Genomic DNA, 25229 nt, shown 5'->3' with positions numbered 1-25229 from the left:
GTGGAAACATTATGGGTTCGCGGAGTCAGACGTGGATCAAGTAGACACAGTGTGTAAACTTTGCTACGGTGTCGTAGCTGCACCACAGAGCAACACTGCAAAGTTCACTAAACATAGATGTTTACATTTTTCATTTATTTTTTATATTGCAAACATTTGCACTGTTATCAGTATTTGCACTATTTTATATTATTTTTTGACAATCTTTAAAGTCATTATTCAACACATTGTTATTGTTAAATAAATATCGTCAAATAATCGAGATCTCAATTTCAGTGAAAATAATCGTGATTATCATTTTTGCCATAATCGAGCAGCCCTACTCTAAGCACTCTGTTCAGTTCAGCTACGGTTCCCCCACTGCACTGACAGCCACCAACCCGCCCGGTACGCCACACTTTTCCCTCCTCTGACCCAGGGACTGCAGTTATTATTCATCTTTTACCTAACTACAGTGCCCTATGTATGTATTTATTTATCAATCACAGCTGTCTAGCTGTGTCTCACGTTACAGCAGGCGTCATATTAAAATTTGTGTTGCCTGGCAATACCACATCTGTTGTTTTACATCATTTTCTGTGGCGTCAAAATGACGTCCTCAGTGGTTCTACGTATAAGTAGTCATGAATTCTTTATTTTTTATCCCCCACATCACATATTATTTTTCTAAAAACTTAAATTAAACCACCTACTTTAGGAAAAGTTGTGAAATGTGAGATGATGTGGTTACATGATTTTTAAAAAAGCCAAGGGATCAAAATGACCCCCTCCGCGGTTCTACCGTGAACTGACGCTACCACACATTGGAGGTGATAATTTAAAAGCATCTGTTCATCCTCACCTGTTTCTTCATGTAGAGGTGCAAGGTGTCCTTCACCTGACTGCTTCATTTGGGTCTCTCATTTTGGTTTGTGGCATAAAACAAAAATAATCTCAAACTGGCGAGTTTGTGTTCTTTTCGCACCAAGAAAAGTGTGCGCATGACGTGGCTGCACTGCATATGGATCAACAAATGTATCGCCACTTCCTAGTTTTTGGGCTGACAGTGATTATTATTATTATTATTAATTTAGTTATTTTTGTTTTATCTGCATTTCATCTCATTAATTTTACATATTTGTTTCACTCAAGTCCTTGAGTCAGCCTGACATGTAGAATTATACCAACTTAACACACTTTATTAGGCTCATTTCTATGCACAGCACCAGCATGGAAGAAAACCCTGGAATAATACTATAAATATTAATTAAATTTCACACTTTCAAACAGAAGTGCTTCATGAAAATGCTTTCAGGATCTTTAAATATAGACTAGACGGACTCACAGGTCATCATATATACTTGCCTACAGTCTTTAAATCCTCATGTTTCACACGCTCATGTTGAAGGCTATAGTGAGTATTTCTCCAATGAGGAGCCAGACTTCAGTGGCCTGTCTGGGTTTGGAGCAGTTGAATATGTATTTGTGAATGGCTTTTCTTGTTCTATCTATGTAGAGTAATGAGCTGTACTCCTGTTAAAGGAATGAGAATTTATTTCCCTTTTTTCATAAGAGATGAAAGCGGCTTATCATCTGAGAAGAGCTGGGTGCAATCGATGCTTGTTTTCAGCTCATTCTCTATAATGTTTAATGAACGCTTATCTGTAAATCCAAATTGTAAGGAGAATAAATGTTGCCGATGTACATTCACCACAGTAAACTCGGTCGGCGAAGCCATGAAACACCTTTTGATTCTCTGTGCAGCAACATACCTGCTTATGCAGTAGAGAAAGGCAATGTGATCCCGGCATGAGGCAACTGACAAAAACCCAGCCTGAGAGCGGGAGCCTCTGCACTGCACTTCCCCCCCGCCCGACTACAGTGGAGCCCGGGCCCTTTGAAGCTCCTCTTCTGAGAGCCTCCCCGTTAAACATTTAACATTTAAAACTTAGGAGGGGCGGGGCAGGGTTGGAGAGACATGTGTTCATGGTTGCCACATGCTCCCGCATCCCCACATCCAACAGACCCTCATAATCCCACCCCGCCCCCCTGTTGCTTCATCCTCGTTCCTCGCTTTTGACCCATGCTGACAGAATGAGAGGCATCACAGAGCATCTCAATAATTTAACTGTACAAGTCCACAGCCCTGGCTCTGATATTGCATGCTTTTGTTTGTGTGCCCCTGTGAATACGTCTGTGACTCTGTGTACTGGGGTATTTTATTTGTTTTCATGGCGACACATTACCATCCATGTGATTGAGGTGTCCATTTGATTCAGTCGGGGAATACCGTTTAACATGCTTTGAATGTTTTCTTTTGTTTCAGGTTGAATACCTGATTTTTTCATTTTAGAAAATAAAATATTGCTAGTGCTATGTACTGTATGCTGGATATTAGAATGATACAGTATTTATTTATTGTCAGGACTTTTGTGGTTGCTGTACACATGAACTACAATATGGAACTAACTGTTAACAGTAGGCAGTGTTGGGGAGTAACGGAATACATGTACCGCCGTTACGTATTTAAAATACAAAATATGAGTAACTGTATTCCGTCACAGTTACCGTTTAAAAAGGTGGTATTTAGAATACAGTTACTTTGTTGAAATAAATGGATTACACGGAGGTACTTCCCTGTTTCATATTGTCGCGGGTCAGAACTGGTTGGGTTTTGTTTGACAGCTACGTTCTGTTGTTCCAGGCGGCAGCATTACGGTTGCCATGGTTACAGGGTGACGCTCTCTCTCTGCGTGTTTCCTGGGTGAGAGAGGCCTTTTTGTTGTTGTGCTAAGCTAATAGGCAGAATGCTACAGGTATAGCTCTAAAGAATGTAGCATCATAGGCAGTGTAGTCCATGCTGCATGGAGAATGGACTGCCATACACGTTATGTGTCTGTGAGCGAGGGAGGGAGAAAAAGGAAAAGTACGAGCTGTCATCGAGCAAAAACGGGAGCTGGAAGCATGTAAATATAATAATAACCACTGCAGCCAAGAAGAGAGCCTGACGAGCCCAGTTGTAAGTAAGCTATTAAGACTCGACTGTACACCGTGTTCGTGTTTTCCTCCAAAAACAATAAGTTCTGTTGGAGCAGCCTTTCAACGCCTCTCTCTGTCTCTCGCAAGCAAAGTTGACCCAGACAACAAAGTAAAGCTAGTTTTCGGCTACGAGCCCGACACGAACCCACCGTATTAGTCAGAGGTCCCTTTACTACGGTTCGGAGCCGCGGACCTTCAGTAACAGTAATAAATCACAGCAAGAGTACATTCACGTAGTTGTAAACAGCATGATAATATATTAAGTAATCCAAAGTATTCAGAATACGTTACTCTCATTGAGTAATGTAACGGAATACGTTACAGAATACATTTTGGGGCATGTATTCTGTAATCTGTAATGGAATACATTTTAAAAGTAACCTTCTCAACACTGACAGTAGCTAAAATGTAGTGTGAATTGGACCCGTGTATACAAGACCTTTCCGAATTCTGACAATCCAATATGGCCGCCAGGTTGGGTGTTTGGAACCAAAAGGGTTGATTGCTGTTATTGGCTAAGGCTTGAGAATAGGTGTAGTCAGCTTGAGATCACCTATTTGTTTGTAAAGTACTGTTGTGAAGGTAAAAATTTAGCATTTTTGCTGCAACCAAGTTATTTATTTATTTTTTTGAGGAGCCCAATGTGTGATCATTTTAGAAAGTCCCGAGTGCTTACATTTTCAGCTAACTAGCTAGCAGATTTGGTTAGCTCGGTGCAATCAAAGTTATAAAATACATACTAGAATTTCACACACACTACAATGTCATCCAAGACATTGTAGTCTTGAGTGCTTAAAAAAAAGCAGCTGGACTTCTATCAGGTTGTAAAGATGTTTCACCTCTCATCCAAGACGTCTTCATTTCAAATTGGTGAAAAGGTACGGTTATTTAATCCCTACTGGGGGCTGGCCCATTTGAAGGTAATCCTGATGGTCGTTGACCCACAATTAATCACGCGGGTCATCAGAGTCAAAAGCCAAGGTGTGAAATAAAGGAATGGGTCGTTAACATACCTGGACCCAAAGTGTGAAACCTCTGTAAGATATTGCCCCAACCCATCGCTGTGAGAGCTATTCAGTCACATGATTGTGGGTTTCTTATGGTTGAAATGCCTGAAAAAGAATCTCAAGACTGCATAAATATTTTTAGGTTTTTCAGAAACCTTAACAAATCCATTTTGGGGGTTATTTTTGTTTTAAAGAATTAATTTAAAGAAATGTTTTAGACAGACTATACCAGTTTGGCAAGTTTGGCAAACTAAATTTTTACTCAGACAATCCATATATATGTATTTAAGTAGGTATGTTGGTATATTTAACCAACAGGCTAGTAAAATACTAGATTTTCACTCACCAGAAGCAAAGCACACACTACTCAAATGCTTTGTGTCAAATAGCAAACCATAAAATTAGTCAAATAACTTGAATTAGTCAAATGGATCAAGATCACCCACACATGGAAGAGGTCCAGTTTAATTACTCAGAGCAGTGAACGAGGCCTAAGAGATATCTTTCAGCTCCATTTGTCAAGAACCTGTCAATCAATGTGACCACGCCCTTAACTCAGTTATCTAGGTCAATGGGTTATTTAAAATACATCCCAGAAAATATCTGTTTTGTTTTGTTCTGGGGTTGTTGTTTTTTTTTTAAAAAAACTGGTTGTAAACGTGTTTATTTCTGCTGTGAAGCTGGGTACGTTGGGACACCGTAAGTCGATTGCGATTGACTCACTTTGAGGGAAAAACTATAGCCAGTTTTCTTCATTTTTCAGCCGCTTAATCTGAACCAGTACCTAAGGCTATAGTTTTATATTCCTAGTTTATTGTCTGATTTGACTGACTGATACAACTACCACAACACGAGACAGATATAATGTACGAATGATTCATCTTGAAGACTACTGCGCCTGCCTGATGTTTACATTCTTCGATTCACTGTGATGGAGAGCACCGTTTGTAGTGCAAAGGTGGTTTGCAATGGATATAGTTTGCATTATGTATTAGTGAAGAGACTGAAAGAACTGTTAAATCTTAAACTTGCCTAATATTGTCCACTCTCCTCTCATAAAGTTGTCTGAGAAAATACAAGGAGCCCAAGTGGATCTCTTACAGTTCTTGCCGTCTCCATGTGGTGTGCCCCGCTGTGGTTCATCAGAACTGCTTGTTGGAAGGCTCGCTCTGGAAACCTCCTTCTCCCACACATGCCCGGGGTTAAATTGGAGAAGGGTTGTATCGAACCATTTCTGTACCTTTCTTAACAATCCATCTGATATTCACTCCCACTCCATTCTGTGATTGGCCAGCTGTAAGGAGGCGAGGAAGATGCCAGCGTTGGAGTTCTCACTCAGCAGGATGAAAACGGGGGTAACACCAACAACCAGATTGGAATTAATTGAATCAAACGTATTCGTTACTTAACAAACAGATTTAAATACAACACCCATCGAAGGCTAAGTCCTCAAAGAGCCACGGGGTCTGTGGGAGCTTCCAAATCAAAGAAATCAATAAAACCTAAGCTGTTTCAACATGCGTCTATGTCTTTGTAATCCCTTGCAAAAAATAACGAATCAAACATAACTCTGTTTGTTCAAGCCTGATCCTACTTTTTTAGAAATTAATGAGCTTCTACTTAGTGAGCGAACTTGTTCAAAGACAAAATCTTTATAGACCCTCACGGCATGTTGGTAAAAGACTGTATCAGTATTGTGATGCAGTGCAGTTAGTCAAGTCTAATTTACAATGAGCCAATGCATAAGTGATAGATATGCTGCATCCATATTCTCCTTCATGATCCTTAAGGTCTGCGTCTCTTTCTCTCCCACCACAACCGAAGCTTGTACAAAAAGGGGCGGCTTTCCTTTTTGCCGCCATTGCACCATGGCACTCCAGAGGGTCATCAGTATGGCCCAAAAAATCATTGGACATCCTCTTCCCTCCCTGAAGGACCTGTACAGCACTCGCTGTCTCAAGAGGGCACGCAGCATCCTACGGGACGGTACACACCCAGGACACCGGGTGTTTAAGCTGCTGCCGTCCGGCAGGAGGTTCAGGCTGCTGAGGTCCCGGACAAATAGACTCAAGGACAGCTTTTACAACAGGGCAATAGCCCTGATCAATGCAAATAGCTGACCTGATTGGCTACCTCCCTGGACTTTTTTTACAATAAAGAGTTATCAATTATCAATCATAACTCCGAAATAACCTTCTGGGCGATCTCAAACATGGATCAAGTGTGACTGTTTTTAAGTGTTAGTGAAGGCACACCTTTTCCATGAAGCATTCAGCAGCCACTGATGGCAAATACTGGATGGAGAATGGTTTGATGTGATTGTGTGTAGGAGGAGGGAAAACTATGAAACGTGTGTTCCTCTTCCTTTATAATTCATCTGTGCCTCCTAAAAGATTATTTCCACACAAGAGTTAACCCGTTCTCACCAATATTTCCGTAAGAAATGAATGAAAGGCGATTCGCTAAGTGTTTCGTTATGTGAAGGACGTGATAACGAGCACGGTTATATTCTCAAAGAACTGAAATCCAAGCTGTCATCATGTGGCTAAACGGCCATCATTCAGAACAGACCTCCAGTATTCTCTTCTTTTGTTCTTCACAAATATCCAAAGCATACAACCAAAGCTGTTGCCTCGTTATGGCTGTCAAATCTTTAAAACGCCACAAACTGGATTATGTATTAAGGATTTCTGACGGACAGAATCTCTTTGCTCAAGCTTTGACTTGTGTCGTGAACATCCATCAACGTAATGGTAACTCTGTTTTATATCCTCAACCCCTTTTTTTCCCGTCGTTTTTTCTTTAACCTTCGAAGCCTGGTTTTTATCCATGCACTATTTTAAATAAAGCTGTACAGAGTAATTACATCATTGTGTTTGCCAAGCAGGCAGATCGGCCCATCGGTTTTCCCCGCACGCGGGTGCACGAGCAGCACCCTTTCCAGTCAGGTCCTCGGCGCTCAGCTGAGCGATGATGTTTATTTCCGTTTAGCCAAAGGCGGTCGAGCAGCAGCCGAGGCAGCGATCGCTAAATCCGAATCACTCCGATACTTAACGGAGTCATTATCTTGACAGGAACAGTTGCAGACGTCAATCCTGTCCACAGAATCGCTGCTGTTGGTTGTTGTTCTTAGCAGTGAGGGATCTGCAGTGTTTACTCGTGTATTTTGTTTCATACTTTTTTTTCTTTAGAGAGCCCAGCACCGTAGTTCAGGCTGTGTAGTAGGCAGTCATTGACTGGTGTTTGACATCACACAATGGGGGAGGTGAGATTGGATGTAGACGTGGTGGGTTGTTTTTACTTATATTTTTATTTTTTTTATCAAAGTGTCAACGCGGTGCTGAGAATTGCTTTATTTCTGTTTGTGTCATGTCAAATAACTGACAGTTTTTTTACCCACCTCCCTCAGAATGCTGTTACTCTTAACCAGAGAAGAAAAAAATAACAGATGCTGTTGAATTTGTCGTTTCTGTGTTCAGGGCTACAAAGCTAAAGGCCTCTTGAGCAACTATAAATATTGAAACCTCTCTGTTAACGTTTTACATATATATCTCATTGGAGCTTGAAATTGATTTGAAGTTGGCTGAAAGGAGACAAGCATTTTGAAAAGCAAGCCCAGGGGAAAGAGTAGTTGGAGTCTTTTTATTTTTTCCTCTCTCTTCTTTTTTTTTTTTTTTTTTCTGGGCTGAGATTAACATTCTCCTAATGTAAGATTGATAAAGGCTTGACATATCCTACTGAGCCCTATCTTTTTCCTTTTTCTTCCCTCAGCGAGTTTGAGATGTTCAGCCGCGGCAGTCTTTCTAGGCACAGCGGTTTTTGTCCTTTTTTTCAAACAAAGCTGAATGTCGACTAATGCGTTTCCTTCAGGGTTGCTTTACTTTAAATTCCCACTTTTGGCTCTCTTTACAGGTTTGAAAGTTTTAGTCATTAATTTTCATGCAAACAACTTTCTCTGTGAGAAAGAAGAGGAATCCTTTTTCTCTCTTAGCAGCTCACCTAAGTAGAGCTACCTCCCCTCTTTCTCCTTCATCCAGCATTATTAGGCTGCTTTTCTGGTGTTACAGTTGGTAATTAGTCAATTAGGCAGTCTAAGTCCAGGATGGTAAATGGAAATCAGACTCTGTGGAGATTTTACACCAGGCCTCGGGAGGTTTTGGTCATGTTGTTGATGTCTAAATGCTGTCAGTTTGGCTTTTGTTGCTCACTGTGCGCTGCACTTGCCCTTTGTAAAAGCGTATTTGTGGTATTGCGTTGTTGTCTGCAAAGAATTTATAAATACTAAAGAGAGAGTCTTGAATAAATGGAGTCCTGTGGAGCTCTAGCCCAGAAATGTTGAACCATCTTCCTCAATTTTCATTATGTTTTTTTAACAGAAATGGTCCAGATACAGTTCAATGTTTTATTATTTTGAGAACTCTTGATTGCAGTACAATAGTTTTCACAGCACCCCGGGCCACTTTATGGCGTGCACCGTTTGGATTTCATGCATTTGCAGCCATTCAGTAGAGGTGATAGATGGCCAAAACCAGCTGCTTCTTTTCTGGGGAAGACAAATTCCCCTGGATTTTAGCTGTCATAAAGAATCTGCCAAATCAAGCATGTGGAGCTGTGGCGGCACCTTGTGAATACCAAAAGTAGCTTTATTGAAATTGTTCATTTCATGTTGTATAAATGAAATTTCATTTTTTCTTTTTGTGGAAACAACAATTATTTATTTATTTTATTTAGAACTAACTTGATTCATTGTCTTCTAGATAAATGGGAGCCCTTTAGGATACAGTAGGATTTTATCCATATTTCCAATGAACTGGAAACATCATTCTACTTTTGTAGAAGCCTAAAACAGGAATGGCAATTGATCTCATCTATGACTTTGATGTCTGTCTTTTTAAATCTGTGGTTACAAACAAAGTGGAAAAGACACATAAGACAGTAAAAAGCAAAGAAGGACACAAGAAGCACTTACGATTGCCAAAGGACAGCTTTTGTTAGTGTTTGTACATTGTTGCTCTTGAATACTATTACTTCTTTCTTTCTCCTGAGCAGGCAGAGTGTATATAAAATAAATTGAGGTCTTAACAGTAGAAATTTGTCAACTTTAGAGAACTTCTTACATGGGCTGTTCCACAACGCAAGCCACATTATTTACCAGCTCAAATATAATGCCCCAAACTGCATACAAATGGTATAGTTCATTAACATAACTGAGTTGAGGCCTAGCAGACAGTTGCTAGCTGCATCTGCCAAGGTCAGTCCATCTGGGAGTCAAATTGGCCATTTCCCTAACCTTTAAGTCCTCCTAAAATCCAAGTGGATGAGTTAAAAAAAACAACAAAAAACAAAACTTGACCCATTTGTGAAGTTTGTGAAACTGACTGGACTTCTTTGAGCTTTGTTCAAGACTTCTCACCTACTTCATAAACCAGGGGTAGGCAGCCTTTCTGATGATGAGTGCCATCTAAAATTTCCTCAGAAGTCAATGTGCCATATGATTGCATTAGCAATAAATTTAATAACGCTCTATATGAACAGCTACACACTATATAGAACAACTTTATAGAATTACAGTGGCTTGCAAAAGTATTCGGCCCCCTTGAACTTTTCCACATTTTAAAACTGCCAGCTAGCAATGTCGCTCTCACCGGTAGGCTAAGTTATTTTTAGCCAATTACAAGTTGAATCTGGTAGTTTGGGTTGTTAGCTAAGATACCGTCATTAATAAGTGGCACAACTAATGTGTCTATGTGAGCTAATTTGCAATGTGCACCTCTGGCCCGGCCATTTTTTATTTATTTTTTTTAATGCACCTTCTCAGATGAATTCACTGCGTGTCGTGCCATCAGTTAACCCTTCGTGTGCCGGCTGTGGCACGCGTGCCCAGGGTTGCCGACCCCTGTCATAAACCATACAGCTGGTATGCCAGACGATATGATTAATAGAGATCCTGTAAAGTTGGACTTTTTAACTTGGGAGTCTTTTGGGATTGACTGACTTTTGGAACCAACCTCAAGAGGCCACTAGAGGAACTGCAGCTTTTGGCGGTTCTACACTGACCTGGAGGTCAATTGTTTTTCCCGTATTCCTTTATTCTGCTCCCAAGTGGCAGCTCAGATGTCAATATATATATAGTCACTAATGCAAAATAGCAACAAATGCATTAGGAATGCAAATAGCATCACTGAAAAAAAAGTCTCATGACCTAAGCAGCCCAAACATTAGGGGCTTTTATTTTAGTGTTTGGCGCTGTGAAAAAGAGTCATGAAAGATATTTGATGTACTGTTTGTGTGTGTTTTGTTTTTTTTAAATAGATTTTAACTTTCTTAAACAATCAAGTTGGAATGAAATGAGAAGAAATGTGCAATTTGCTCCGATTCATTTGAAAGCCGCCCAAGTATTCTGATCCAAAACTACTTTGCAGAATTGCAGTTTTTTTCTGTCTCGCTTTGGTGACGAGCCAAAAGGTGACCTCACACTCGTTGTCTTGGTAATGTTACTGTGATCCATTTGCTGTATTTGGCAAATGGCCTTAGCTTTATTCACCATTTCGCCATCTGGGACACTGAATCAAAGACGCTTTCAGATGGAGTTGTTTGGAGCTCATGGTTTCTTCCATTTTGTTAAAGGACAGGATAATAGCCTGCAGCGGAGGATGAGGATTAAGTGAATGGCTCTGACCTGTTGCATCAACCATTATAATCACAATACCGAATAAAAGCATTGGTCCAACTATGGAGTTCTTTTGCGATGCAGTGTTTGAGTCTTTTAGAGTATATTGCCTTAATTCTTTCAGTTCTTATCTTCAATTTTTTTAACAATAGTTGATGATAAGCTATCTGTCAAAATATTTAATTAAAATCCAGATCCCTCCAACCTCATTGATTCTATTAGCAATAAGTGGGTGTTTGCCACTCGATGCAGATGAATACTGTAATCGGTGCACACTCACAACTCAAGTATGGTGCGCCTCTTGGGTAGTTCTTATTTTAGGTCTTTAATTGGCTGAAGAGGCCAATTCTGGAAGCGTTAACGTTCTCGCAGTGTGGGCATTGATGTGAGGTGCTCGAATAGGGGACTCTCTCCTTTCTTTGCTGGTGCTTGCCTCTGGCAGCTTGTCTGAGATCCTCTTCATGGAGTGTGGCTCACTCATTTAAACTGTTTTTCCATGCGATTGCGTATTGAGCGCAGTCTTCCTAGTTAGAGCTGTTTATTTGGAAGTTTGATCTTGATTTTGGCCTTGATTTGTTTTTATGACCTGCTGGTGTCCGCTGGCCGGGATCTAATTTTGAGCAGAAAGAACAAACAATGCCTCGTTCTCTATTATTTGATTGATTGAAACTATATGTACTTGGATGATTACTGCATATAAGTTGTAGCCACACAGGGGCTTGTGTTTAAACAGCCAGCATGGGTCAGTGCTTCAACGCTTTCCACTGTAGCATTTGGCCTTTCAGAAATTACTTCCTTAGTCGGCAGTAATGCAGACTCCATCTCATATATATAGGTGACCTTCCTGGTTGCAAAGAAAGCTGTTTTTACGCATGCACTGTAGCCTAAACTGTTCTAGACCAAACAGGACTCAAAAGATCAGACATTAAATGGCCTTTAACGAGCAGCTCCCTTGTGTGATGCTTGATAGCGTGCACGTGAGGATTGGTTAGGTAACAGTCTGGTGACATATCACAGCCAGTGAATGGACATCACATGTTCTGTCTGTCTGCTCTATACAGTCAGAACCACTGCTTACATCAAACAAATATGTTTCAAATTGCTACTACCGTACTTAGACTTGCTATTTTAACACAGACAGCTGTAGACCTCAGGTCAGCAGTCATTCCTGTTATTCTCCTTTGAAGTCTGCCTGATGGGCGCAGCGTCGTTGGTGTATTGTAATGCAAAGTCTCTGCGGACGAGTCTGCCAGTCACAAAAACACGGCAGAGCCTCACGCTTGCTGTCTGATGATGAAATTTGTGTCACTTGGACCCTAGCAGACTCAGAGACGAGGGAATTGTAAAGCGGCTATTATATTCTAGTTGTGGACACAGACAGCTGGAGACACCACGGATGAGTAGTCAGTCACGTTACTCTTTGTTAAAGTCTTTGATAAGTCAGACTAAAAGGTGCCGGCGTTGGTCCTGCGTTGTAGGCTGGCAGCTCTGCAGATAAAACTGTGTGATCATTAAAAAGCAGCAGGCTTGTCGATGCCCGCTCAGAGCCTTGTGATCGTTGTCTGGTGACGAAATTCCACGTGACTTATACCCAAGCGCACTCACAGATGCCAAACTGTAACATGCTTCTAAGAGCATTCAGTACAAGTACTGCATGGGTTACTTGTGACGGTCAAAATGCAGAGTGTGGAAATTTTAGCTCTGAAACGGAGAGACTGCTCAACACTTGTCTTTGTATTAAATAATGATCATCACCCTGTGAGACCATTGAAATAGATCTCATCATCATGCTGCAAGCTCAAAATGTTAGTGAAACATGTTGAGAACTTGCATGTCCAAAACTGGGTAGCTTTTGGAAAAGCATATTTGAAACCATGTCCAACATATTTGGTGTTCCAATTGCATCCTGCCCATTTATAGCTATTTTTGGGGTGATGCCTTGTGATGCCAGTCTTTCCAAATCACACTCTGATCTTCTGGCCTTTTGCACTCTTTTGGCCCGTAGAATGATATTATTGAAATGGAAAGAGCCACTTCCACCTGTGTATGGGCGATGGGTTAAGGATGTCATGTACTATACTCAGCTGGAAAAGATCCGCTACACTGTAAAAGGTTCGGTTCGGAGGTTTTATGACACATGGAAACCTTTTCTTACTTACTTTGAAAGATTAAGTCCGGATACTATCGCTTAATGTGCGTGTGAGTGGGGTTTTTTGTTGTTGTTGTTGTTGTTTTGGTTTTTTTTCTCTTGCTGTTGTTCATTTATTTTATTATTTACTATGTATCTGTAATTTTATTTTATTTTATCTCTTCTTTCCTCTCTGGCTGGGTTTTAGTTACACTGTTCTGGATGGGTGGTGGGGGTGGGGGTGGGGGGGGGGCACGACTGTTTGTTAATATTGCCGTAATTGTTGTTGGAAGCAATTCTTTGTTCAATAAAAAGACCTTGATCCAAAAAAACCATGTTGACAACTTTTTCAAATCAGTTCAATTCAACAGACATCACATGACACCTTGCCACCAAATAGGCACTTGGCATTAGTGGGAAGGAAAAACTCCCCTTTTCCAGAAAGAAACCTGTGGCAGACGTTTCTCAGGGAGGGGCATTCATGTGTTGGACAAATAATAAACACCCTGGAACTCTGCAGAACTGCACAAGGAACTAATAATATGCATAATTGTCCAAATTGAGACGCACTACAGGTATTTTTTATCTAAAACGGAGGACCTCCTGACACAAACTACGTAGAAGGATTTCAGATGACATCCCAGTCAGGTTTTCAAAGTGTGACAGCAACTTCCTGTGGTATAAAAAGTGTTCAAAATATCCCCGTTTGTTAACCCTTTAAAATCGGTCAGAGCGGGCACGCTCCGTTTTGCGCAACTACTTTTAAATCCCGGTAGCTCTGCAACCACGTAAGCTAGCGCAATACTTTTTTTTGCATATGAAACCGGAGGAGTTGTACTTACATCTTATGCCATCAGCTTGTCCTCGGTCACGGTTTCCTTCCACATATAGCTTTGCAAATATTGCATAAAAAAGTGCTTGCAGGAATAAAAACATAATATTCCAGAAACACGCTTTGCCGATCCGATCAGCTGTTTGTAACACTTCCTACGTCGGAATAGACGTCAGCGCGAACTTTTGCATGTCCGCCATGACCTGGCCGAAACCGGAAGTGGCGTCATTTTTGTGGAAATGTAGTTTTTTACCATCAGGGCCTCATGATCTATACTGGTGTTTTTAAAAGTTATGTTTGACTTTATGACTTTCTGTGTCGTTTCTGGGATGCTTAGGACTCATATTGCACTGCTGGAAATAGTTTATTTTGATGCATATGCTGCTTTTTTGCAAATTTGCATCATAATATTCATTTTCGTTTTTCCTGCAGTATATAAAAATTGGTGTATTTCAAAAATAAAACTATGAAGACACTCAAAATAAATTTCCTGTGGTGGGAAACTATTTTGTGCAACTTTTTTGTATTTGCAGTTTTGAGGGATAAGCCTCTTAAATTTCTCTAACTAGAAATATATGTTAAAAAAAAACAAAAACAATTTAATTTTTTTGTAGTTTATTGCACTTTTTTGAAATTTATGTAATTACTATGCACTTAATGCATACATATTATTAAAATTTGGGCTATAATGGTTGTATTGATGTATATCAACTTGAAATGCTCCCAAAAATGGCTCTACAGCATGTAAAAATATAATATAAGCTCTGGCGGACTTGGTTCTATGGTAGGTCTTAAAGGGTTAATCAACGAACGTTTCCTCTCTTTCAGCTGGCCTTAACTCACCCCAGCCATCACCTCAACTTTGGCATGAATCCCGACCACGCCCGCAACTCGCTGTCCAACTGCGGCATCCGCCAGCCCAAATATGGCGACAGGAAGGTCCACCACATGTACATGAGGAAAAAAGGTCTTTATCTTAATGTTTTCCTACTCTAAAAATGACCAGTCGTTTTTATCAGGCAACTCTAACCCTACCATCCCGGGGATTTACATTTTTTTTCCGCAGGAATCAACACATTGATTAACATCATGTCTCGTCTGGGACAGGATGACCCCTCCCCTTCCAGGTAGGCTGCCTGCGGGCACATATCTGTTCATGCTATCACTGACCACAGGAGCAATCAAAGGGACGATTCTTGTGATTAATATACCCGGCAGGCCTGCTGACAAGAAAATTAACTTTAACTGTGAAAGCAAGGGATTTAGCAGGTGAGCAGGTGTGTGTGTGCACGTGTGTGTGTGTGTGTGTGTGTGTGTGTGTGTGTGTGTGTGTGTGTGCGTGCATGTGTGAGAGAGTGTGCGTGCATGTGTGAGAAGCCCATCTCTCCGGCTACCTCTTCTAATGTCCTAACATCTCCGCCTTTTCTTTCGTCTCCTCCCCATCTCTAGGATCAATCACAACGAGAGACTGGAGTTCCTCGGCGATGCTGTTGTCGAGTTCCTCACCAGGTGAGAAAGCGCCTGCGAGCCTCTGATAGACACCTGCGCTAATTGAAGCCGACGAGAACACTATCGGCCTTTGTCTCTTTTTTCCTTTCTCACCTTCTCACTCCATTTCTCCCTCTTTCTCGTTGTCTACATCTATCCTCGTCTGTCACAGCCACACTCTTCTCCATACTTTCAACTCATTCAAGACAGTGATTTACTGGTAATTGGAACTGGGATGTAAACCCCACCCCTCCCACCACCTCCTCCTCCTCGTTGCCTCTCACGCCGCCCTCAACCTATTTTAATAGGCTGAAATTCTCCATGACAACTTGCAATTAGCTGTCTGGAATTGCTGTCTGGAATGCTGACTGTGTTATTGACTGCCAGGTGAGTGCGGGCGCTGCTGTCCGGCACTTACCTAAGCACAGCACACACTGCTCATTATATATATATATATATATATATATATATATATATATATATATATATATATATATAGCTACTACTAATCTCATACATTACTTAGCGAGATAGCCCACCTACCTACTCAGTGTTCCACCACTTCCTCCTCCTCTGAGAGGAAACATGTGAGAAAATTACAGAGATTATCAGTAGCTATAGTTTTTAGACACTGGCACTTTTTTTGTGTGTGTTTTGGCAATTTGCCTCTCCACACCGCCACAGTGTTTGAAATCAAACAATCAAGATGTGATTGAAGTGCAGACTTTAAGCTTTGATTCAAGAGGTTCATTAACAGTTTAGGAAGTACACCCATTTTTATATATAGTTCTCTGCTTTCAGAGGCTCAGAAGTTATTGGACATAATTGAAAAACATCCCTTTATTATTTCATGACAGATTAAACAGATAGAAGTTCCGGGGTTGATTCCAGGCGTGGTCCAAACGGACGTCAGAGCGAGGGAGGGAGGACATCGTTATGATGGGTGGGCGGGCTGTTGGAGAGGTGCGGTCTGAAATGTGGAATGAAACACAAGGAGGCAGGTGCATTCGTGTCTAGGTCTACAATCAAGAGATGCATCCATGCCTAGAAATAGAAAGGGTTTACAGCATGGCATGAACCACTGGCTAGGGCTGCTCAATTAATCGAATTTTAGTCACGATTACGATCTGGGCTTTCAACGATCATTAAAAATGACTGAGCTGATTATTAGCCCCTCCCTCGTGCTTTACGCTCGCGCTGCTCCGTGTGGCAAATCGAGCGCACCTCTCTGCATTTCGAACACGTGTCACAACAATTAAGAGCAGCGGTCTCCAACCTTTTTTGCGCCACGGACCGGTTTATGCCCGACAATATTTTCATGGACCGGCCTTTAAGGTGTCGCGGATAAATACAACAAAATAAAACTAGTACCGGTACTGAAAAAAAGAAAATGTATTCATAAAACACGTGAAAAGACCAAGGAAAACCGAGTAAACGATAAAAACGATAACAAAATAACGCTGAAAACCGATAAAAACCCTGAAAACTATACATTTCACACCTGAGCCTCAACTCTCGCGGCCCGGTACCAAACGACTCACGGAGGCCCGGGGGTTGGGGACCGCTGATTAAGAGGACCCGAGGGAAGCTCGGAAAGCTAAGCAGAAGTTATTTGGAGAGGAGAGTGACTGCTGTTGGTTGAAAAGAGAGGTAAAAAAAACTTCAGTGGTGTGGAAACATTATGGGTTTGCAGACGTGGATCAAGTAGACATAGTGTGTAAACTTTGCTACAGTGTCGTAGCTGCACCACAGAGCAACACTGCAAAGTTCACTAAACATAGATGTCTACATTTTTCATTTATTTTTTATATTGCAAACATTTGCACTGTTATCAGTATTTGCACACTATTTTCTATTATTTTTTGACAATCTTTAAAGTCATTATTCAACACATTGTTATTGTTAAATAAATATCGTCAAATAATCGAGATCTCAATTTCAGTGAAAGTAATTGTGATTATCATTTTTTGCCATAATCGAGCAGCCCTACCACTGGCTACACTCAAGAAACTGTTCTGAAAAAAGCTGTTTGGACAGAGGAGACTAAAATTAACTTGTACCGGAGTGAGGAGGCTAATCTGAGGCCGATCACAGTTTTATGGCATGGGCATGTGGTGCGAGTGGAACTAGTGCTAGTGGGATAAATGATGACCCAGAGTGTACTTATCCTTATATTAATGATAGTATAAATTATGAAATTTATCATTGAATCTCTGAAAATTGGGAACCATGTATAAAAAAAGGCTATACCATATTTTTTGGACCATAAGGCGCAAAACAGTCAGATAAGTCAAACTTTACTCAACTCATTCTTCTTGCTTCCTCCACTTCCGTACCATTTATTCATTAATGTTGAATTCTCTCGCAGCTGCTCTATTCCCATTTTGTTGCAGTATATTAATGACTAACTTCGTATTGTGGATGGATTATCTCAGTTGTTCTCCTGACTGAAGTTTGGTCTGTTTCAACTTTTATCGAGTGGAAAAAAGTTAGCGTTCATCCTGCAGCTTCACTGTTTATGTTATGCTAACATAGCTGTGTCGCTAGCGATCACGTAGCACATCATTATATACCAGCTAGTCCAACTTCAGTAATCCTACAAACGTCACTGCTGTTTAGTTTTCTGTCTTCATTTATGTTGGAAGTGATAACAGAGCTGAACGTTTTATTTTTTTCAGAAGTCTCTCAGTCAGAACATGCTATATCATGTTTAGGTAACTAGCGAAACTGGCTAGCTAACTTCCTGCTAACTTCTAACTCTGTTAAGTTTAATAAATTCTGTTTTCATGGATGCCTGGATGTTAAACTTAATTTTTACTTCTGGTAAAGCAGCAACGCTGATCATTTTATTAAGGATGAAAGAATTTAGACAGTTTTTAACTCTCAGTGATGCTGTAGTGTTCGTTTGACTTTGGGACATGAAGAGGACAAAATTTGGGACCCTGATTACTCGGTGAGGCTCCTGACTACGGCAGCCCTAATGCTCCGACAATCCTAATTAATAAACAGTTACTTTTGTAAAAACCCTTGAATGACAGGCCGAAAGTCTTCACTTCAATCACATTTCGATCATTTGACTTAAAATCCATCGCGGTGAAGTCCGGATACCTGTGCCACTAACTGTACTTTCCCACTGTTCCACCACATCCTCCTCCCCCGTCTCTGAGCATAAATGCTGTAACATATAAGAAAAGGGCTTTTCTCTTTCCGCGAGGTGTACCCTTCACACGCATACATGCACATAGAAAAGGGAGAATAGATTTTTTTATCAGATTTCCATTTGCCCACCAGCATAACTTCTCCTACCAGAATTTCATTTGTAAGCCTCAATGCTAACACTTCCATAACATCCAGGAACAGGATTAAACCTTAATAGGAGCTGACACTGGGTTACAAAGGATACCGCTTCAGCTCCTTATGCACCAGGAACTGTGTTACAAAGAAGGTGGTTAGCCTCTGTTTCTCTTGGTATCTCCGGGCATGTTTTGCCACTTTCTCTCCTTCTCACCCCCCTCCTCTTCTTCTGCCTTCCTCTTTGATTGTTAGCGTCTGACGAGACATGCTTGGCCTACGCTCTGGCCCTCTGAATTATTTATCAGCCTCTTGTCCAGTTAAATGGGTACAGCAGATCCGGCCAACTGCCTCGTGCACCTCCAGCATGCACTGCCCTTGGAGGCTATCTGCGTCTCTGCTGTTCAGCCAACAGAATATTTTGCACATTTGAATAGCTCCAAACACTGGGTGGGAGTTAGTGTTGAGTAGAGGGGAGCAGCGAGATTATTTTTTTACAAGGGTCAGCAGCTGATGTAAAGAAAATAAGGCCACGTGCAATATTTGTAAGTAAATATTTCATCAGAAGGACTTTTTTAAGTCCAGGTGTTTAAATGAGTAAAAATTATTAAAGATAAATGCTTGAGAAGTCATGTTTGTAGTTGTGTTAAGAAAAACCGAGGCACGGCAGGACGCATTGATTTGGTTTCTTTATTTTTGGGCCAGAAAGTACAGCAGCACACGTAAAGAAAAGCACACGAGGAACAGACTGCAGATGAGCTTCACAGTTGGTGTCTGGAAAGTGCCACAGTTGGTGGAGGCTATTAATAAGCAGAGATATAAATACAGCGTGTTTTCCTACCTGAAAATTGCTGCGGAGTCCACTCAGTCGGGTTGTGTGACTGACACTTTGGCTAGCAAACCAAGAGTCTCTGGTCTCATTATTTTCCATTACACTAAGTGGGTTTTATTAATTCCAAGTGTTTTGTTTCCACACTAAGATCACAATACCCTGACAAATGGACCTCTCGTGAATTTGGAAAAACAGAACGCCACCTGCTTTCCTCTCTTTGCATTGATTAGAAATGACTGAATTAAATTGCCTGTTTTAATTCAAATGAAATCAAATGACACGCCGCAGTTAGGGAGACGCCGGACCGTAATGAAAATGGAACCTGCTAGCGCGGAACCCAGCTGTGGAACCACTCAAGCGTCCGCCGCCATTTTCTGGGTTCCAGCGCAGACCTGGAAAGGCTGGATATCTCGGGAAAATTAATTAGTCGGTCTTGAAGAGTTTTGAAAATGCAGGATGAGGCAGCGTGAAATGGCAAGAAACTTTTTGGACAGACCAGGGCTGTCAAACTCTCTTTAGTTCATGGGCCAAGAACAGCCCAATTTGATCTCAAGTCCTATATAACAAGCTAAAAAGAAATCCACTACTTTATTCTGAAAAAGTACATCCAGGAAATGTCACATTTATCAAATCCTTCATTTACAAAATAATGGATGAACTTCCTGAGATATTTTATGGGGGGGAAAAAGGCAATTCAGTCAGCCTGCTGTCATCAGTCAAAGAAATGTGTTGGCACAGCTCCTTCACTTAACCGCTTCACTTCGGGGTGGTGTGTCAAGCCATGCATATTTCTTTGTCAGTAACAAATATGCAAAACTCGTGATGATTCAGACGTTTGGCTCAGAAAAGAATCGGCAAGAAAGAAAAGGGAGAAAATCCAAAAACGTGACATTTAAAGGGGATTAGACGTACCAGACTATACCAGTTTGGCCAGTTGAAAATATAGGTTGTTGTATTTTGTCATTATGTCATTGTTTATTCCGCTTTTCCTCACCAAACCTTCTTTCTAATGTAGACCTAATGAAATAACTGACAAACACTAGCCACTACAAGCTGTAAATATCATGTTATTCGCCAACAGGCAGTTATTTCTGTGTCCACCCTTATATGTGCCGATTCTCGTCCATGTTCATGAAATGAAAATTTTCCACTTTGAGACAGGAGGGGTCGATGGTGGAGTCGTTTCACTGCTCACACCAGTTTGAGTCATACGCAGATTTTCACACATCATTTGTATCGTTTTTAAATATTCATTCAACATATGGCGCTCGGTTGAGCTCGGGCATTAACAATGACTTGGTGAGGTTTAGGCGTTAGAAACCTCTGTTAGGTTCAGGAAAAGATCACAGTTTAGTCTTTTAAAGCTTTTTCTTCTCTTTATCGTTATAAATAAAAGATAATTCCTACCTAAGCATATCACAAATATTACAAACTTGTGCTTTCGCTGACACAGAAAAAATTGGCAATTGGTGTCAGTGGGGAAAAAAATAGATTGCTCTTTTTATTTCACATTCTGCTATGAGACTGGACTGAATAATAGAGCCAGCGAACACCCGTACTTGGCCCATGTAACAGTGAATCCTTAAAAGACACCACGTTAACACGGTTTTCTGGTATTTTTAGCAACTCGCAACTCAAGCTAGAGTCCAGAACGATGCCCAGTTTTCACATTTGCAGAGCCGTCTTTGGTGGGCTGCCTTTGGCATGTAGATTGTATGTTTGTCATCCTTATTTTGGACAGTTATTGGCTTATTTTTCTTCATCGCAGATTCTCGTGTCTGTTGGGCTGAGCAATAACTTTTATTCGATTATACTTGGTCATATTTTTCTATCCTTTAACGTGTTCGGATGAGAACGTCTGATTTGAAAAATCATAAAAAGGCTAACTTGAACTATTTTGTGTTTGATTTCTCTTTCCACAGTGTTCACCTGTACTACCTTTTTCCCAGTTTAGAGGAGGGTGGCCTGGCCACCTACAGAACGGCCATCGTACAGAACCAGCATTTGGCCATGCTAGCCAAGGTAAACCTCCCCCACCTCCTCCAACTCATTACCTTCCTCTGCAGGTCAAAGTGGTGTAAGGTGTCAGATCTGGCAGGAGAACATGTTGGAGACAGTCTTATTGTTTTCTGTCTTGCTGTTATGACTTTGCTCCTTTCTAAGCAGGCACTGGGGAAAAGAGTAATTTTGTCTCGATGCCATTACTACCCCATTTTTGCCCCCTCAGGTTTGTAATTGGAGTTAAAAGGTTGTTGTTTTGGAGGACTAGACGAGTGCGGCTGGGGTCCCTATGGGCCCCTAGAGGTCTCCCTGAAACACTCTCCAGTTCCTGTTATCGCTAGGCCCCCTTGCTTCCCTCCTTCTCTCTCTTGCTGGCAGCGTCGTAGAGCCAAGCTGTACTCACTGGCACGTTTGTAAAGAACACAACAATAATCGTCCCGTGATGTGGAGAAAGCAATTAAAAACTTCAATCTTTCATGTTGCTCCCTGCTGAATACAAAGATGCAGCCGCCCGAATCTGCATTAGTGCTGTGTAGCAGTTTGGCTTGTTTCAATTTGCCGCTCGCGGTAAAGTGAGTGTGATACAGTGTTCAACGTTGCCAAGTTGTTTACCAGGCTCCTCTAAAGCCGTCTGCTCAAGAACACTCGCAATTATCTTTCAAAAAATATCTTGAGCGAGCAACGCACAATCCGCCACTTCACTTGGAAGGCTTAAAAGTCAGAGCGGGTTCCCTCTGAGTTGGAGTATTTATGAATTGTGATTTAATTTGTGTGTGCAATCACCGGGGGTGGGATACCACCAACAGTTATCAGCCGTAATTAAATAGCACCCTGACTGTTTTTTGTTGTCTGTAGTGCGCTGCCAGAAGAGTCAAGTTGGGCTACTTTCGACTTGGTTCATAGAAATAGTTTGCAGAAAGTTTGCCTGACCCACAGTCGCACACATCACAGCACTGAATTGCAACCTATGCAGATTGTTATCTGCGATGTGCTTTGTTGTTAGAGCGAAAAACTCTGTTTGATGTTTATTAGTACACATTTGAAATTTTACAACTTTACGGGCCTGCGTCAGTGATGTAAGCACGGATCGCTTTAATCAACCAAACCCTTAACTGCGATTTTAACAGTAACTGCATTTAGTTAGAAATTACTGCATGCAGTCACCCGTTAGTGAAGTTTTTGCTTTTAGCAAATTTTTTACTACCAACCAAAAGAACAGATGTGAACATTTAGCCCTCGGGGCTCTATCCTGGCCATTTGTGGCCACTTCATTTTTGTTCTGTTAATGCAAATTGAATGAAACTTCCCAAAGGTGTGTATTTTTTTCAGATTTTTTAATTTTCAAAATCAGCTCCTTAATAATATCAATAATATTCACTATACACCAAATTGTTCCTCTTGACTCTATCGTGGCCATTTTTGGCCAATTGAAACCCATTATAACCACCTTTTTTTGATTCCTTGTTATGGACAGTAATATATCATGCGATTTAGGTAAAATTGCTTTTATTCTAAACTCAACACATGAAAATTGTAGTTTTTAATGGTTTTTTTACCCATTTTTCAGCAAGCAAGCGATTTCATGTAATATTCCTCGTTTCTAGTAGCGGCCTTTGATGGCTCACTACACTCCAATGGACCAAAAATAATGAAACAATATTGACATAGGTTTGATCTTAAGGATCTAATACTTTGTGTTTGTGCATGACATTGCAGCACAAACATGTATTTGCAAGATAGACTGGAATAAATAATGACGCATCAAACATTACATAGGCTGCAGTGAATTTCTGTCGATGCAGGCTATTGAGCTTTGAGGTTCCCAGTCAAACTCAGCTTTGAAGCACATGTTAAAAGCACTTTTACTCTTGTATTTTTCATAAAAAGATACCATACCCGAAATATTAACTCTAGAAACAAAAACAAAAAAACCCAATCACAGGACATTTTGCAGAGTTCAAACCTGCAGCTGCAGCGCAAACAACAACAAACACTGTTTGTAAACGTGTCCTGGAGTTTATGCAGGTGCAGACATTGCTACTGCTGTAAGTAAGCCTAACAGCTTCCAGATCATTTATTCTGGCTATAGGGCAAGAAGGTCATCACTGCTTCAAGCACTGTCTGTATGATCTGGTCAGAGAGCCAAGCAGTCCTCTGTCCTTGAAGAAAAGACATCTGCCCAAGATGAAGAAACTTCCTCTCCAGAAGATGAGGGGACAATCTCCAAAGAGGCTTACTGTATCACCACTGATGTTGAGTACTAGCCAGTGCCTGAATCCTCTTCTTTGAGGGAGTATTGGGGTTGGGTGGCATGGAGGTGGAGGCCGAGCAGCTGATGGAAAAGAACATAGGAGCATTTTCTGAGACCGAGGAGCCGGTGACTGAGTGGATCCCTCATGAAAGGAAAACCATGTGGGTCCCACCACTGAAGAGAGACTGCTCTACAATCCAGTACCCACTGGTATCAAACCAGGGGTCACCCTGTGTGCAGTTTCCTGCATTAGCAGCCTGAGATCTACTTTTGACTTTTTTATAACAAAGAGATCTTTTAGCTGCTGTGCACCCTTACAAACCTGCACGGGAGGCAAAGGTGTGAGGACTGGAGGATTATAGATGAAGTGGAGATGTGAGCCTAAACCAGGATAAAGCAATACATAGCATGTTGGATGACAACACTGGAAGTTCTCAGGAAGTAAAAAAAGGCATGGGGTTCAGACTCCAAGGACAGCGTCTTTCCTTCGGGCACCTTGGCAGAGGAACCCCTCAGATGAAAACTGGCACAGGGGAAACAACCCAGAGCTTCCTCCTCAGCTCCTCCAGATGCAACAGAGGAAGATTTTGTTGTCTGTCTTTGGCTTCACCAAAACTACCACGGCGATATCCCACATGCCAAAGCAACGGAGGAATGTGCTTCTTTTGACAGCAACGCACAAGGAACCAGCAGACAGTGATGGGAATAAAGGATGCGTGACAGCAAGAAGCAATCCTGGACTACAATAGGCACAAATATTGCTTGGATAACTTAGAGAGGATGTTGGCACCTCGAGTTGTTGAAGGAAAACTAACTGATGGCTGCTGGCTCTTTTCTCCAATTTCCTGGATGTCTTGGGATATGATGTCTTTGTCCCGCCGGAAACAACTTCACTGAAGTGGGGGAGTCCTCTACAACCTACAAATGAAGAGTGATCCTGGGAGAGCTGGGACACATGCTGGTGACCTCAACAACTGCAAGACACCCTTATCCTTAATTCTCAGCCACTTCTGCCATTGATCTCAAGCTACAGTAGTCTGAACCAGAGTGTGACCCACACCCCACCAACAAAATGAGAAGAAGGTGCAAAAGGCACACCTCCAGGATTGGAACAGCAGCCCCTTGCACCAGGTGTAGAAAGTGTGTCTACAAAAAACACTCTAATGTAAAATAAAATATATCATTGTTACAGTTACTGTTACTGACCTGCAATGATGATAAAAATAAATATTAGGTTTCATCATTCATATGCTAAAAAAATGTGAACTTTATTACTATTTTTACTATAATAATACATAATCTGACTGGTATTCTGGTATAAGGGTATAATATCTGAATTTGAATTATATTTTGGTTTTCATGACCAGGAGCGGTGCTAATTTAAAAAATCAAGTCAAAGAAAGTAGAAAAATGTTTTAACATATATTAATTTTATAGTATTTTGTAAACGTAAACAAGGGGTGGCCATTTTTGGCCACGAACAAGCTGAGAGGAAGTTTTTATGTTTTTGCTCTCCCAGCACAAAAATAACAATGCATTATAATCAATGTTGATGTGAATCCATTACACGCCCCAGACTCTACTATTAATAATACAAGAAATTTCAGTAGCAATGCAATTATATAAAATTGCGAGATTTGAGGTTGTCTTCCAGCTAGTGCAGTGGACAAACAAACTGGTGTTTAAAGGGTTAAAAATTTAAAAAGTAATA

General features: G+C 41.1%; 1 protein-coding gene and 1 long non-coding RNA gene across 4 annotated transcripts in view; both read left to right on the top strand.

Moving 5' to 3' along the window:
- drosha (drosha ribonuclease III) overlaps window positions 1-25229 on the top strand; it is a 146420-nt gene that overhangs the window by 49830 nt on the left and 71361 nt on the right. For 2 of the 3 annotated variants that reach the window (XM_085171598.1, XM_085171597.1), the window contains exons 18-22: window positions 14484-14622; window positions 14722-14782; window positions 14874-14924; window positions 15105-15164; window positions 21189-21288. In XM_085171598.1, coding sequence (XP_085027724.1) covers window positions 14484-14622; window positions 14722-14782; window positions 14874-14924; window positions 15105-15164; window positions 21189-21288 — 411 coding nt within the window. The remainder of the gene's footprint in view (window positions 1-14483; window positions 14623-14721; window positions 14783-14873; window positions 14925-15104; window positions 15165-21188; window positions 21289-25229) is intronic. The other variant, XM_085171599.1, reaches the window with a different exon arrangement.
- On the top strand, window positions 15171-20663 carry LOC146511696 (uncharacterized). The gene is made up of 2 exons (XR_014875903.1): window positions 15171-17595; window positions 17633-20663. It is a non-coding gene; the product is annotated as an uncharacterized LOC146511696 (long non-coding RNA).

Source organism: Neolamprologus multifasciatus, chromosome 9 (genome assembly GCF_963576455.1).
Source record: "Neolamprologus multifasciatus chromosome 9, fNeoMul1.2, whole genome shotgun sequence".
NCBI lineage: Eukaryota > Metazoa > Chordata > Actinopteri > Cichliformes > Cichlidae > Neolamprologus > Neolamprologus multifasciatus.
Note: the sequence above shows the minus strand (reverse complement) of the source record. Positions and strands in the feature narration are given on the sequence as shown.